This window comes from Alosa sapidissima, chromosome 15, assembly GCF_018492685.1.
Source record: "Alosa sapidissima isolate fAloSap1 chromosome 15, fAloSap1.pri, whole genome shotgun sequence".
Classification (NCBI taxonomy): Eukaryota; Metazoa; Chordata; class Actinopteri; order Clupeiformes; family Clupeidae; genus Alosa; species Alosa sapidissima.
The window spans coordinates 10,449,143-10,465,535 of NC_055971.1; the positions used below are offsets into that span (position 1 = coordinate 10,449,143).

At 45.1% G+C, this 16,393-nt stretch overlaps 2 protein-coding genes across 8 annotated transcripts in view; both read left to right on the forward strand.

Annotated features, from left to right (window-relative positions):
* Positions 1–8,992, forward strand: part of pafah1b1a (platelet-activating factor acetylhydrolase 1b, regulatory subunit 1a) — a 33,094-nt gene extending 24,102 nt beyond the window's left edge. For all 3 annotated transcript variants that reach the window (XM_042063934.1, XM_042063932.1, XM_042063933.1), the window contains exons 7-11: positions 1,616–1,718; positions 2,032–2,260; positions 3,742–3,843; positions 4,010–4,166; positions 4,991–8,992. In XM_042063934.1, coding sequence (XP_041919868.1) covers positions 1,616–1,718; positions 2,032–2,260; positions 3,742–3,843; positions 4,010–4,166; positions 4,991–5,064 — 665 coding nt within the window. In that variant the 3' untranslated portion in view covers positions 5,065–8,992. The remainder of the gene's footprint in view (positions 1–1,615; positions 1,719–2,031; positions 2,261–3,741; positions 3,844–4,009; positions 4,167–4,990) is intronic.
* Positions 8,993–9,536: 544 nt separating this feature from the next.
* Positions 9,537–16,393, forward strand: part of mettl16 (methyltransferase 16, N6-methyladenosin) — a 31,944-nt gene continuing 25,087 nt past the window's right edge. The window contains exons 1-3 of one of the 5 annotated variants that reach the window (XM_042063925.1): positions 9,540–9,660; positions 9,827–9,892; positions 9,983–10,117. In XM_042063925.1, coding sequence (XP_041919859.1) covers positions 9,990–10,117 — 128 coding nt within the window. In that variant the 5' untranslated portion in view covers positions 9,540–9,660; positions 9,827–9,892; positions 9,983–9,989. Of the gene's footprint in view, positions 9,893–9,982; positions 10,118–16,393 lie in introns of all 5 variants that reach the window. The other 4 variants (XM_042063926.1, XM_042063927.1, XM_042063924.1 and 1 more) reach the window with 4 other exon arrangements.

Here is a 16,393-nt window from a genome sequence, read left to right on the forward strand (position 1 = left end):
AATAGGCACCCCCCCCCCCCCCATCTCACCACACCCCACCCCACCCCTCCATCTGAAATGAAACGACATCTTAGACCAATTCTGTGCTTTGTTTGACATTGTCTTTACATCACCGCACACACCGCCCCATAGGCCTGTGGGATTCGCTCTCTGAGGATTTGCATGACATTACTCACAGCGTTTAACTTTCCGCCTGGAAGCTTGTGGGGTGGCACCTTTTTCACGCTCTTTATTCTAAACAAACTAGACCTTGGGCTGCGATCTTCTTAAATTCTAATTGACTGGCAAATTGGAGGAAGCATATCTGTTAATATGAGCCTTCAGGCTGAGCTGATTTATTCGATCACCACAGAGATGGATTTGCATTTGAACCGCCTGGATTTGAAATTTATATCACAAGGCTTCCTGGCCCCACAAGTTTTAAAGAGCCCAGCTGCCTCTCGTAACACCCCCCACCCCCACCTTACCCACAAAAAAAAATCCCCCCAAATACAGGGTAGCAGTAGTAGCCTGTCTTAAGATGCATGTTTACAGTCAAGAAATAATACACAAGCTTAAACTGATGGGGCGTCGGAGTAGCTCTCAGTCATGTTAATCTGTGTCAGATATGTGTAGGCTCTGGGTGGCTCTTTAAACCAGTCTGGTGCGCTAGCGCGTGTGCAACAGCTCTTAATGTGTTCAGATTGGGGCTGCCTGGTAATTTACACCCCGTCAGTTCGCCTGGCGCGGTGCCCCTGAGCTGGCGCTCGCTGGCGCACTGATTAGGAGAGGGGCACTGGGACCTGCCGTCGTGCCTCCTCCCTGCCTGCCAGTTCCACTGTGCCAGTGCTGCACCCAGCTCGGTTCTTTTACCCCACAGACTTCCTATCTACTCCCTGTCTACCTCACTCTATATCTAGCTTTCTCTCTACACCTGTCTACGTACCTGCTACTGACCTTACTGTTTTTCTGTCTGCTGGTTCTCTGTCTTTTGTCCTTCTCTCTGTGTCTTGTCTCTCTCTCTCTCTCTCTCTCTCTCTCCTCTCTCTCTCTCTCTCTCTCTCTCTCTCTCTCTCTCTCTCTCTCTCTCTCTCTCCCCCCTCCCTTGCCCGGCTGGTTGCTTTGGCAGCAGATTAGGAGATTTGGACAGGACTTTAATTATCCTTCCCAAGACCAGATAACATTCTATGGGCTTCCACCCATATTTAAGCCTGCTTTTTCCAGGCGTCTTAGTTTCATCTGTTTAGCAGCTTTAAAATGGGTGCTCTGTGTAATTAGCTTTTTTCTTCGCCGCTCTCCCCCCCCATCAAGGAACAAAGCAACCTCGGGCAAATTGGTTGTCTGTCTGGTTATTTAATTGCCTAATTTACTAAAAGCTCGTTTGTCATGGTCATTCTTAACCTCTAATTATCAACCAGTACTTACGGATGACAATCTAATTTTGGTGCAGGAAGTGTCTGTGTGGTGGTGTTTTGGGGGGGTGGCAGCGGTGGTGAATATGATAAATTCAAAGACTTATCTGCAACACTGGATTCATCCCAGTTGTAGTAATTGAATTGTTTATTAAGTTCCTGAAGCATTTATGCAATTTACAGTGTGATAGTTGATTGACGCACATTTTTTTTATGTTTTGCAGGACACGACCATAATGTTTCGTCTGTAGCTATTATGCCCAATGGAGATCACATAGTATCTGCCTCAAGGGATAAAACCATTAAGATGTGGGAGGTGGCCACTGGGTATGTAACCATGTGTGTCAGTAGATGAGTTGTTATCAGTACAGAATATTTCTTGTTGGAAATAACACTGCTGAGTTTGATTTGAGTCAAGAAATGAAATAAGCAAGAAAGATTCTGATGTTTATTATATGACTGTTGAGAGTAGTCAGACTTCTAACCTGACCGTTTTCAGTACGTAGGCTTACATTGGTTTATATGCTATTCATGTGTTATGGTATAAGCTTGTCAAACATGCTATCTTCGAGTTGATCTCTAGTGATCTCCTGAACCAGGCACGGTGATGGTGTCTGACGTGGTGCTGTCCTGTCCACAGGTACTGCGTGAAGACGTTCACCGGCCACAGAGAGTGGGTGCGCATGGTGCGGCCCAACCAGGACGGCACGCTGATCGCCAGCTCCTCCAACGACCAGACGGTGCGCGTGTGGGTGGTGGCCTCCAAAGAGTGCAAGGCCGAGCTGCGGGAGCACGAGCACGTGGTGGAGTGCATCTCCTGGGCGCCCGAGAGCGCACACCCCACCATCCTGGAGGCCACCGGCTCAGAGGTGTGTGTGTGTGTGTGTGGAGGGTTCTACTGTGTGTGTATGTACCCTTATTAAGACCTCCTGAGGGTTAAGAAGCTTCTTGTGTGTTGGAGTATGATTGGGTGACTGTTTGGGTGTGTACCCGTACTAACAATCACCACACAAAGGGTTAAGTGAGCGTGCGTGTGTGTGTGTGTGTGGACTTTTTAGTCACTTTTAGGTCAAACCTGCTGATTTGGTTAGATGTTCAGGTGGTACCTGCATTGTAACGAGTAAAACCAAAATAAACATGGCCATCTTATCAGTATTTTGACCATATCGGAAACATTCAGTGCGCTTATGGCACACCCTTTTCCTTGAAATTCTGCCCAAAAGTCTGTCCTCTCTGGGATGCGTCTGAATTAGACCATGAAATGAAATTGCATGGAGTAAATCCCCAATGGCCTTAGGTCAGGCGTGCCATTTCGACTCCCGCGGTCTTGTGATCAACCATGTCCAATTCTCCTATTCATCTGATAATAAAACATTAGCCCCTGCAGCGGGTGGCCCATGAAACCAAGCTGAAAGAACCAAATGATTCCCGTTTTGTTGTAGCATAAGGGAACTATCTGCTTTCCCCAGGCAAACACAGTATAAGCCCAAATGGGGAATTTAACCTCAACTCGTTAAACCAGTCCATGTAAATTAGGCTGCATGCCTCGGCAACAGTTTTGTTCTCAATCTGTGACATTGTTGACATTTAAGTATGGTCGTTTCACACCTCTTAGTATACATGCCTGGACATGCAAATCCTGAACACCACTTACCGCACTGAGGTTGTTTTAAAAAAGTTTTTTTATTTTATTATTATTTTTTTTTTGCGTTTAAGAGCAGTTATATGTGATAACTTGACTGTGAACATGCTACATATGATGAGCACTGCCAGTCCTAATTTTATCTGATTAAATAGACTCCATAAAAATCCTTATCTAGAATAAAAGAACACACACAAAGAGCCGTGTTCAGAAACTGCTGACTGTGTGGAAAGTCCAGGTTCTGCAGAAGGCTCTCTTAAAGGCGTCTTTCCCATTTCATTTGTCCAGGCCAGTTGTAAGCCAGTAAAGTTGATTTGCGTTTCAGAGCTAATTAGTGTTTTGAAGTGCAGAGCGTTCGGCTTCGTGCACTTATCAAAGCTGCAGCTAAATTGAATATTAGAAGCATGGCCACGCACACTTGAGCACCCTGCACTTTGATGCTCAGCCTCCTTATCATTCTGTGCAGTAGCCCTCCACCTCTGCCTCTGACGCAGGGAAATGCAAGGCTGTGGATGGGCTGGAGAGAAAGCTGCTGGGCCACTGCAGTGTTTATTTTTTTTTTTTTTTTTTTTTTTTAAATTCCGCTGTCACTGTGGCCCAGACTGTGGAGAAACCGCCACAGAAGGCCGCCACTGCCCATTTTCTCTTTCTCTCTCTCTCTCACTCTCACTCACACATGGCACTTAACTGTGCTCCTGTTCTCCCCAGACTAAGAAGAGTGGCAAACCTGGACCCTTCCTGCTTTCCGGCTCCAGAGACAAAACCATCAAGATGTGGGACGTGAGCATTGGCATGTGCCTTATGACACTGGTGAGTCCACTAATGGCCTGTCAGACAGGCTGGAATGGTAGGATTGGGGCAGTGGCTGAATGTGTGTATCCATTAAGAACTGTCCGTTAAATGTACGTTACAGTGTACATTCAAATTAGGAACTTATGGGGCGATGATGGTGAAGTATGTGTCTTCTCCTGTGCAGGTGGGGCATGATAACTGGGTGCGTGGAATCCTCTTCCACCCCGGCGGGAAGTTCATCGTAAGCTGTGCTGACGACAAGACCCTGCGGATCTGGGACTACAAGAACAAGCGCTGCCAGAAGACCCTGGGTGCCCATGAGCATTTTGTTACCTCTCTGGGTAAGTGGCTGGAGGAACTGGGTCTGCGGTCCATGATCTTACTCTCGGTGGTGATGGTGATGATGGTGGAAGTCATTTATTTGCAAGCATCTGGGTTGAATTATGCCTCAAATGAGCCCATGTGTGCCAAAGATCATGTGTGCCAAAGATCCTTACCTAAACAGTGCCAGATTAATCCACCCACTGGCCACTTTCGGCTCTTGCCAAGGTTCGGTCCGGCTCTCGAGCACAACGCGGTGTCCCGGGGGCTGCTGGCAGCCAGTTCTGGGGCTTGCGGAGTGCTCCAGGGCCCTAACTGTCTGAATCCAGGGCTTTGGAGTGGATCAAGGCTCAGGAGGTCTCCAAGGAGACAGCCCAACACGCTTTTTTGTCTGCTCCCCAGCCGGCTGTGTGTGTTTTTGAAGACGCCAGGAGCTTTTGAATGCGGTTTTGTGAACTGCGCTCATATCTGCACTATCGATTGGTGTGCTACCTTTTGGAGAACATGGGCATCTTTTGAGTAGCTTTGTTTTATACACTTCATCTTTTCCTGCACGACAGCATGAAGGTGTATCATTAGTTTGTCCTGAGGCATAAACTCAAACAAACCATTGTTGTGTTCAACGACAAATTAGATTAGAAATATTCTGTTATGTAAGAAATTGAATGCATATGCTAATGTCCGTCAGGCTTTCATCATGGTACTAAATGACTCATTTGAATGTTCCTATCTCTGCTCTTGATAGGAGCACTTGTTTTCCCTTTTAATGCTGTGTGTTCTCTCTCTCTCTCTCTCTCTCTCTCTCTCTCTCTCTCACTTTTTTCTCTTTGTGTCCTCTTTGCAGATTTCCACAAGGCAGCTCCCTATGTCGTCACTGGGAGTGTAGATCAAACAGTAAAAGTGTGGGAGTGTCGCTGATGGTCACCGGCAGGACCCCCACACTGATCCACCTCCCGCCTCTCCCCCCTCCCCACCAAAAGCCCATTCTACCCTTGCCAACACCCACCCACCTCACCTCACCCTCCAACCCCCTGCTCCATCTTCCTCTGGATGCACTCAAAACTTACCATGGTTATTACCCATTGAGCTCTGGTTAAATAACTATTGTCCTTTTATGTAAATTATTCTGGATGTAGATTCAGCTATTAAATGTTACACGAAAAAAAGTATTCTTGCATGGTGAATCCAAAATTGTATACTGTAAATTTACATAACGTTGTTTAGAAGTACCATAGGGTTTAACACGGGGCCGAACCTTTCACATTGGTCCGACCTACCGAAGGCAGACGTCGACTGGGTTTAACGTAGGGCACTAAAACTGATAATTTAATGACAGTGTCGTTCTTATGTGTCAGATTTATTTTTGTCTGTCTATTTTTTTTTATTTAGATTTTGTTTTGTTTTTCTTTCTCTTTTTGATTTTTTTTTTTTTTTTCCACTGTCGTAGTCTGTTGGTGCCTAGCTTGGTGACTTTTGAGGGGGGTAAAAAAGACAATATAAAAGGAAAAGCTATAATCCTTCCGTGGAGATTTGATTGTCTGTGGGGCTTGTTCTGAGAAATTTCTCTGTAGCTTTGTAACATCACTTCTGAAGTGTGCTTACCATTTCTCTTCTTGTGGAACTAGATCATATTTTAATGGCTGCATCTAAGAATGTTTTCAAAACCTGTTGTCTGGAAAACCTTTAGGGATTTAAAAAGCTTTGTGCTCTTGTCATGACACGTCCTACGGCCTAAAGTCAGTGAAGGAACTTTCACTTTTGAATACTCGAAGGACACATTCTTGAACTGGCGTTTGAGTTTGCCAGTTAGGTTGCAGAGTGAGCAGCATTATTCGATTTATGCTTTTTATTTTTGTTTTGTTTTTTTTGGATTTTTGTATTTCCGGCCATAAGCCACATTCCCATAGTGACACCCATAGCTTTATCAACCTCTCACATCTTTAACTGGAGATTTATCTTGACACTGTGGTTTCATATTTTTTTTAAGCCACCCCATCCCACCCCCAAATCAGAAGCAGCCCAAGCATCTTAAGGCATCGTCATGGCACCCCTCTGAAACGCTCCAATTGGGTTTGGGGTTTGCTCTTTGTAGGGCTCTCATGGCATAGTAGAAGTATAACTCAATTAATGTGAGTAAATTCATGCCTCTGTTCCCTCCATGAAGCACTTAGTTTACCACAGCAAAACAACAAACAAACAAAATCATGTAAACCTGTATAGTGCTCCAGGCCCTTTTGTTTTTGGTTTGCTGCTCTAGTGGAAAATTGAAGATTAGCTCCGCTAAGTTTTAAAAATACGTCAACCCCTTTCTTTTGTGTGGGGAGAGATGTAGAGCATGACAAGGATTCAAAGTTTTCCCTTATGTGTGTGTTGGGGGATGTGCAAAAAAACGAAGAAGAAAAAAAACGTCTCTTGTAAGCAGGACACAAACTAAATAAAAATCTATATTGTTAAAAGCAAATGGAGCGAAAGGAAACCAATTTCTATGATGAAAATGTAAAGCTTGTTAGTGAGGTGGAAGTTCAGTGCTGTCATTGGTTAGGTTTACAGGGATTTATTTAAATCAACTTTTGAAATGAAAGTGAGATTGGTTCCAATGCCAGCAGTTGCTGCGCTTTTGCTAATGCCTGCTCTATGCAGAGAAGCCCAATGTGAGGGGCATCTGCCACTTAATTGGCATATTCACCAGGTGACCACAGCGGCTCCCTCCCATTGGCCTGGCGCAACTGAATCGGTGAGGTTGAGCGTGCTGGAGGCTCGGTGAAAGTCCTTACAGGCAACGCAATCGACCAGTGGCCGTCCTGTTAGCGGCAACCATGGATTCCCACGCTGCTCAGCTTGCAGTCCCCATATATAGGATCAGTGTAAGAGCAGGCGATGGGAGCTCCTTTTAAATAAATCCCAGCCAACAGTGACCAGCTATTCCTTTCATTAACTTGAGAAATTAACAGGAGTTCAAAAAAAAAAAAAAAGTCTGACCAGGGCAGCAGACTGACAAATTGAAGAGAATGAAAATGGAAAAATGAATTAAAAAAGGAATAGAAGTAAAAATCCAGTTAACTTGCACATCCCTGCTCTGTTTAGATCTTTGGGTTCACTTCCAACCCGGAGCTCTAAGACATGTAAAACGTATTAATAAATGCATAAAACTGATTTCATTTTTTTAATTAGCCCTTTTTCCATGACAATGCAATGACATAATAAAAAAAAATATCCTCTGCTTATCCAACCTGTTATCTAGCTAATTTTCCTGTTGTGTGTACCTGCTGATGCTGCCGCTAATGATGACGATAGAATCCTAACTCTGGTAGTGACTAGTCCGAGGTCTGCTCCTGTCGACCAACACTGCTGCATGCAACAGTACTGACGATCGAGCTGTCTGGGTGAGGGGTGTCTGTGGTGCAGACAAGCGTTGAATGCTAAAGCGTGTGACATTCGTCTCTTATGACTAACCCTCAGGACTCCCTGCTGCTATGTCAAAGCAGCCTAATTGACAACTTTAATTGTTAAATAAAGAAATAAAATAAATAAAAAATATATAATGAACAGAAACAATCTTTCATCTCTAGTTTAAAGGGGATGGTTGTGTGTATGTACATAGATGATCTAATGCGATTAGCTATTTAATGTCTTCAAACTTAAGACACCCCTACCAGATAGGTCAGCCAGCATGATGAACTGTGGACAGCTTAATATGTGGTTGTAGAAAAGACTTGGTCTCTGTGCTGTACAATGGAGGATGACTCCTGTTTTTTATATATTTTATTTTTCTCCATTTGTGATGGGATTGCGGCAGACTGGAGACCCCCCAACCCCCCTTCCCTAAGGGAGGTATCCTCCAACACCACACCACTCCCCCACCCTTACCCAAGGAAACACCGTTGATGCCTCCTGTAGAACAATAACCTCCCATTTTGGGAGAGGATTGCTTCAGATTGCGTTAGTCAAATCATCTCTTTTTGATTTTCTTGTTTCTCTTGAGTCCATAGCCAGGGTAGAGTACTGGGCCCACTGGCCCTTCACACTACCCTGTGACCTACTGGATAGGAAGAGAGACCTCAAATACACCAAAGGGTGTATGTGAAATGCTTAAGGTGAAAGATGTGCAAATGTTTCATGCTGTAAACTCTCGTACACATCAAAAACCAAAAAATGTGGGAAACCTAGGACATTGCATTTAGCTAGATTGCCCTGATTATCTTTTTCTCTCTATTTTCTGTTCTTATTCACGGTGTCCACAGATGATCTCTACAACAACAAAAAGTCATCCATCTAAACCTGCTACTCCCTTGCTGTTGGCAGACCTCAGGATTCTTTCGGCCATAGGTCTTAACAGACAAACGAAACAAAGTTGGTTAACTTTTGCAAGAATTTTCTGACTTGCCTCTTGAAATCAGATTTCCCTGGTTTATATTTTTGGCTGCAGAGGATGAAACTAGAGGCTGAGTTCTGTTGATGTGCTTTCAACAGGCACCAGACAGACCCAACAGCCCACAACGCAGGCATTAGATCCTGTGCTCCTATGTGGCCTGGGATAGGAGAGGGAAAAAAGATCATGTTTGCCACTTATAGGTCCCAAGCAATCCCAATGCTGCACTTGCTGTCAGGGCTCATGCACAGACAGGCAGTGGAGATGCCCAACGCATCGCTGTCTGTGGGTCTGTCCTCCAGCCTAGAGTCCATCTGTGTGCTCGGCGCGTGCTTTGTGAATAGATTCGAGGGCTTCAGATTTCACAGCTCTAATGGGATTTTTTGCTTTTATGGTATCACTGTTCACTCAGCCAATTGTTAACAATATATCTGGATGTCATTGTTTGCAACATAATTAAAGAAAATCTCAAAATTGTCTTTCTGTGTTTTTCTTTGTATGTATGTGTACCTGATGTTTGATTTTTCCACACATTAGTTTATGTGAATTCATAGTCAGTGACCCTTTTAATAAGAAGAGTCGATGTCTAATTGGAATCTGATGTAATTGATGGGAAACAAATATATATTTATAAAGAGGTCACAATATTTTGAGTAATAAAAAAGTGACATCTTGGTATGAATGTGGAGTTCAATTATACAAGGGTCAATGATGTAATGTTAGTTACTATGCTTTGATCTAACAACACCTTGCATGGACGGGAAGTATAATGCTCAAGAGGCAGTCTTCTATTTAAGACTGGTGATCACCTTTGTACACAGATAAGTAGCTGCTTGCATTGTGCATGCAAACGAAATAAGGCTTGATGAAGACATTGCATCAATCATGTTGTGTTTGGTTAAAAATCTTTATCTCACATCATGAGAAGTCAGACATAAAGAAGAGCTACCTGCATACTAATGTGAGCCCCAGATGACCACAGTGCATTTTTACCACCCAAAATGCCTACGTCATCATAAGTGTCGGCGGCGCAGGATTGTGACCAGCCATCCCGGAACATAGCATAGTTGCAACGTTCTAGCAACGTGTGTGTGTGAGACTACCTTAAACTATTTGGATTTACTTCAAACGCCCGTAGTAATATGGTTAGTTGTGGCAAGTACTCAACAGCATTAATGTCTACACCTAGTAAATCGCACGGGCCGTAGTTGACGTTCCAAAGCCACATTGAAATAGAGCTAACTGGCTAGCACAGTTTTCAGTGGACGTTTAAAGCTAACAGCATTAACGTTGGATGTTATATGTTGACAGTGAGACACTTGCCAAAGTCACCTGGAGTTCTATCTTGTTCTACAGCTGATCCATCCTCAAATAAACGTCAGTTAATGACATTATGTTAGGTGAAATAGCAGTGGTGTTTTTGATAATGTCCTGACAGGGGTGCTTATTATGTTCTTTCTCTTTCAGTTGCAGGATGGCTCTTAATAAATCTATGCACCCAAGAAATCGTTACAAAGACAAACCTCCAGATTTCGCTTACCTAGCTTCTAAATATCCAGAGTTTCAACAACATGTGCAGACCAACTTGATTGGCCGTGTCACGTGAGTATCATACTTGCCTGAGTTTCTTTGCACCGTAGACTTGCATACAGGTTAGCAGAAATAATTTCGGTGTCGTAACTATTTACTCACCCTTACTGTTTTAAGGCACCTCATCCATCATGCATGGCTTGCTTTGCTTTTTCTCTCTTGGCATGGGCAGATCTCTTGACTGTGGTTAGTGGACAGGCATTGCCTGTGGCACCTCATTTAGGTTTATCTTAGTACATCTGTGGGATTATTATCATTAGGCTGTCATATGTCTTTGCTCAGGGGTTGATAGGTTTTTATTTATTTCATGTAACTGTCAATCTGTGCATGCTGCCGATAAATGTAATCTACCCTGGTGAATCTCAGTGAAAAATCTACAGTAGAAGAACTTAATAGGCATAGGCCAAAGATTGTTGCTGTAGGGTTGCTTTTGTTTTCTCTGTGGTTGTATTAGGAAGGTGGTGTATGACTGGTATCATCTGCAGTAAGACAAGTCAAGTAGGCTATTTCCTCGGACGTCTTCTGTGATCTCTGATTCTTTGAAACTTGAGACTTTCCTGACACTTTGCATTATTTTCACTGTATCGTCCTGAAGTTCACTAGTGCATTTGTACCGAAACCACCTCTGTGATCCTGACCCAAGTGGCACTGTGCTCTGATCTTCACAAATGAACCATGAACTATGGGGATACAAGGATTGGACTTAAAACGGACTAAAGCCTGCAGTTCTGGTAAAGCCCTTAGGTTATTTCTGCTGGGGGACATGCAGCTCTCTCATGGGAGATGGCACTGGTCGAATTGCCACTTCATACTCTGGAAAACTGATTTTTTTTTCTTTCTTTTTTTTTGGTTGGTTTTTGGAAGCAATGAGTTAAAGATTTTGGGGATCAATAGTCCAGCAGGGACTTTTGTGCCTGTCCTATTTAGGTGGTGGCAATCAGCTGATGGGGAAGCACATCCTGCTGAGTCTATTGATAGGTTGTGTGTGTGTGTGTGTGTGTGTGTGTCTGTATCTGTGTCTGTATGTCTGTGTATCCACAGCGAAATGCTATATTCACCCACCCTTAGGGCAGGGATAAGCTGTGGCCCTCTGGGATTCTAGGAAATTATTTTTAACAGGCATTTGAACTCTATGTGCAACTCCCTAGAAAAAAAACTGCCTTTCTTCTTCTTCTTCTTCCCTTTCTGGAGCATGGCTTCATCAGTGCCTTTGGGTTGTGTTTGTTTCCTTGCCTGATATGATCCAGACTAGTCTAATTGTTGCATCCACAGGCTCTGAGGTGTAACTGTTCTCACCTTTTCATGTGGATGCAGTGCTAGAGTTGTAGGTCTCCTAGGATCTGAAGCCCTTGGAGGTAGCAGAGCTAGCGAATGCTAATGATGAAGCAGGCTGCAAGGGCTTGGAAGCTCACCAAACCCAGACACGCTAGTGTTGGGCTGGGGAAGTATACAGACAAAGGCAGCTGCCTCCTCAGAGAACAGAGGGCTTTTCCTGCCAGTGGGCAGGTGATGCTGGAGGGCTGGTCTTCACTCTGTCTGGAGACATGATCTCTCCCCTATACACTCTGGAGGGTCTGCTTACTGTCTGCAGCCTGTAAAACTGCCCTGGAGTCACATTCATACACAGTTAAACTTGTACAGACGCACGCACGCACGCACACACACACACACACACATGCACAAAGACATGTATGTACACATACAGAAAAATACCAGTCAGCATTCATGTGCAAAGCTTTCAATCACAGTTGCTTGTTTGACTGGCATGTTTATCTTGGGTTTTGGAAAAATAACACATTGATATTATTTATGCATGCAACTGAGCTAAAACCTCAGATCCTCTCACTTTTCCCTCCTGCTTTTCCTGGGTGCTGTGATTTATCTCTCTCTCTGTGTGTGTGTGTGTGTGTGTACAGTATGTCTGTGTCTGTGCGTGTGTGTGAGATCCCTGGAAGCAGCACTGCAGAGAGACTCAGAGTGGCAGGTGGAGGAGAGGCAGCAGGGACTGAAAAAAACCACACACACCACCAAGTGCCAGACTGCTTCATGTCCAATAGCTGTGCATGAGCTCAGTCAGTAATTGGGACGCACAGGGATGAAATATGTAGAGAGCTAAGGGAAAGAGGGGGAAAGTGAGAGGAAGAGAGATAGAGCAAGAGAGAGAGAGAGACTTATGTGTCATCCTGTCTCTTTTCTAGCTCTGAGAGACCCCTCAGATCATTACTGCCAGAGAGATGCTGGGCTGTCAGAGACACATATAGCTTCCTGATGGAACAGGGTTTCGTGCACTCCAATAGAAAGGACACAAACACAGAGAGTCGGGGGGGGGGGGGGGGGGGGGGGCTCTTTGCCTCTTTGCCTCTTTGCCTCTTTGCCTCTTTGCCTTTGCCATGTCTTGTCATTTTGAAACAACCCATTGAAACAACCCATTGCCATCCTGCCATTTCAATTCATACAACTGCGGAGCACAGAATAGCTACACTGCCTCGCCCTTGATTTTCACACGGGATATTCATACAGAGAACAACAGATGTTAAATGTGGGCATTGTTGGCAGAGCTGGCTGTTATCCAGTCAGACTCGTTTTTACTCCCAAATGCATCCCCGACACATACTGTATATCTGCACACACAGCTGAAATCTTCTAAATTGCTTTCAGAAAGGGGGATTATTGCTTTGTGCCCAGTGTGAGGTGTGACATGAGTGGACCTGTGGGTGAGCGAGTTCTGACAGGGTTGGCAGGTGGAGGGGACCGAAGCCTGTTGTCTTGTCTCAGGTGTGCGAGCGCAGGTCTGAAGGTGCCGAGTGAAAGGGGCCCCACGTTGGCCGGCTGGCCGCCTTTGATCTGTAATAATGATGTTTTTTTGGAATCCCAAACTGTGCCCTTTAATGAGGTGGGTAGAGCTTGGGCCGAACTCATCTGGTGTGTGTGTGTGCGTGTCTCTCTGTGGCTTCTTTGTCTTTAAATGCCTGTGTTGTTTTTATTATTTCTGTCTTATAATGAACGGTTGTCAGTTGTAGAATGATAAGATAATGATGGATGTCCTAGTCAGCACCTCATTACTGAATGAGATTGCTGGCTCAATACATCTCTGAAGATAGTCTTTCTCTTTTGTTCTCCTGGACTCACTCAAACACACAACCTCACATGTACGCAACATTTTCCTAGGGAGACCAGAGAATCCAACACTTAGCTGCACATGTGTTGACTTTTTCCTTTTAGACTTTTCTTTGTTTCTCTTTGTATGGAGGTCTTTGTTTGCTTCACCCTCTCTGGCTCTTCATCTTTATGTGAGTCAATCTCACTCACTCCCTCTCTCTCCCTCTCTCTCTCTCTCTCTCTTCTTTCTCCCTCTCTTTCTCTCTCTCTCTACCTCTCTACCTTTCTACCTTTGTCTCTCTTTTTTGCCTTTATCTCTGTCTTTCTCATGCTAAGCGCACACAGTGAAGCCTCTGCCCCTGGCCGGCTCCAGCAGTGCTGGCTTCTTTCATGTTTAATACATACCTCTCCTTTCACAAAGATCACCTCAGTAATCCACCAGCCTGCCAAGCTGGAGACGGCTGCTCAGTCCCTGCTCCTCTTTTATGAAATATGTGCTGAGCTGCACAAAGTCTCCCCAAACTCAGCAAATGCGTAGAGAAACTGTATGGTTTTCCAGCATACACTTGTGGTCAGTTTGGTTCTGGTCAGGTTTTTTAACAAACCTTTTTAACAACCTATTGAGGTTGGCAGATTTATATTTAGTGTTGGTAGCAGGTGTTGTTCTCAGGTGTATGTGTTTGTGGGCGCTTGTGTCTGTATGTGTGTGCGCGTGGGCATGTATGTGTGTGCATCTTTGCAGTTATAACAGTTTCAGAGGGCATCTAAATTCATTCATATGCTTTGAGCAACCCCCCACCCACACACACGTTCACATACCCACCCAAACCCACCTTGCTGTATTTGAGATGCAACAGTATTGCTGCCGTGTTTGAAGGGGAAAATGGCATTGTGTAAATGCAGATGAATGCAGAACATGCTGCCGTGATGAGCAGGTGTGAGAGTGTTTACCTGTGTCAGCATGTTGGCGTGGGTTTGAGGCTGCCAGGGAGTTGTGGGGGTTGAGCTGTTAATATATTTACAAAATAAATAAATAAACGACGAGACGAGCCCAGGCATCTGCAGCTGAAAGAGCCAAGTGCCCATTATGGCACACAATTAACAGGAGGCCCTGCCACAGACAGTGCACACACCCACGCAGCATCCACCCCACCCCCCCACCACCACCACCACCCAAACAGCTGGCCCCTCCGTCGGCTCCGCCAGCCGCTTTTCACCAGGGTGCCAACAAAGACGACAAAGACCAACTGCACCAACAAGTTAGCGTAGGGATTAGTCGAAATGTTTGCCAAAGTCGGCAAAAAAAAAAAAAATCAACATATTTCCACTGCCAGACTTTTCTTTTCTTCTCCCTCCTCCATCACCAGTCTGTGTGGTCTTAACTGGTAGAGATAAGCTTCCTTAAGTTTAGTGTAAGTAGCAGCCATTTGGAGGATGTGGGTAATCTGGAGGGGATGATGAGGGTGAGGGAGTAGAGAGAGGGAGAGAGGGGGAGTCCCAGTCTCCCACCCCACCCCATCCCAGCAATCTCCCAGAGCCAGAGTGGAGGAGTGAGATATGGCGAAGAGGGTAAGATGTGGGCCACAGATGTCAGTGGAGAAGAGACGGGATTAGGAAGAAGCAGGAAAGTAGAGAGAGAGGAGGGGTGAGCAAAAGAGAGAGAGAGAGAGGGGAGAGAGAGAGAGGACAACGTCCATCACCGGTCTCTGTCTGACAGCGACCCGACCCAACTCCACCTCAGCCTATCCTATCCCAGAGCAGCAGCGCTGAGTAGTGCGCGCCCGCCGCCAAATTAAAAATTCAAAGTTCAGAGTGACATTTAACGTCTCCCCTCTCGTGTCTGCCGAGCTCCCCAGCTCTCGGCTCCCGTCTGCCGGTCCTTTCTGCAGATTTTTGCTGCTAATAAGTCGAGCATTAATCTCCACAGTCGGCGCTGGGCTCGCTGCATTATTGATGTGGGCCGCGCGTGGATGAGCGCTTTCTTCTGGAATGAGAGGAATAATCAGAGAGTTAAGGGCTGGACTCGGATCAATTCCTTTAGAGACGCGGAGTGAGTGTGGATCCTAAAGATGGCTTTCCCGTGCTCCACCCACCTCAGTGTTCCCCCATTCAGAACAGAAAGGCAGTCCCTGTTGGCACTGAAAGAGACCTGAAAATCAGAAGAATCGTCTTTTTACCTCTTTCTCTTTTATTTTACCTCTCTCTCTCTGTCTCTCTGTCTTTGTCTACTTCTCTACTTTCCTGATACTTTGCTCTACCCCCCCCCCCCATCACCCCACCTGTATATTAGTATATATTAATACCTTCATTTACCCTATTTTGTGATATTAAGCCTGGCGACAGGAGATTTCACAATGTCGTGCTACTCTGTATAGAAATGAATTAAATTGCTTGCCTTCACATTTTACTTCTGCACTTTCCTTCACCAGTGTGTGTTATTGCAGTGCTGTCAGTCACTGAGGAATAAGAGGAGGTGGGGGGGGGTGGACCAGAACTATGTACAGTGGGCTCTGACGGCCAAAACCATCACTTCACATTCCCCTGCTTGAAGAGGCATCGTCTCCACTTTCATCTCCCCGACGCCAGAGCCAAAGGCTGGAGACATCGGGCTTTGTTCTCTGGACGCGAGATGTCTGAGAGAGTGAGGCTCTGGCTGTGTGTTTGTGCTCACATCTCCTGAGGGCAACATGAGACAAGCGTGTTTTATTTATTTATTTATTTTTCTTCACTTTAATTGATGGACAGAGCAGAGCGAGAAAGCGTGTAGTGTTGCAGCGGCGGAACCCCGCTGTGTGTGTAGTAGCGTGATGGAGTAGGAGGAACCCCGCTGTGTGTGTAGTAGCGTGATGGAGTAGGAGGAACCCCGCTGTGTGTGTAGTAATGTGTTTCTAAAGAAGGGGAAAAAAAAACGTTTCCATGGTAAAAGGTCACTGCTCTAATGATGGTAGATAGTGGGGTTGACTGACTTTTCTCTGTTTTACAAGTGCCTCTTAGCCCTCTCCTCTGCTAGGTGTTAGTGAGTCGCCTTGGTCTGTCTCATAGGCCACATGTAAGAATTCCCAATTTCCCAACGTGTATTTTAACATTTTTACCTCAGATGATGAATTTACTCCAGCATACTGGCTAGCCTAATTTACTAACAAATTGTAAATGATCCTTGGTCAGCTAGCTGTCTTGGCCATATATTAT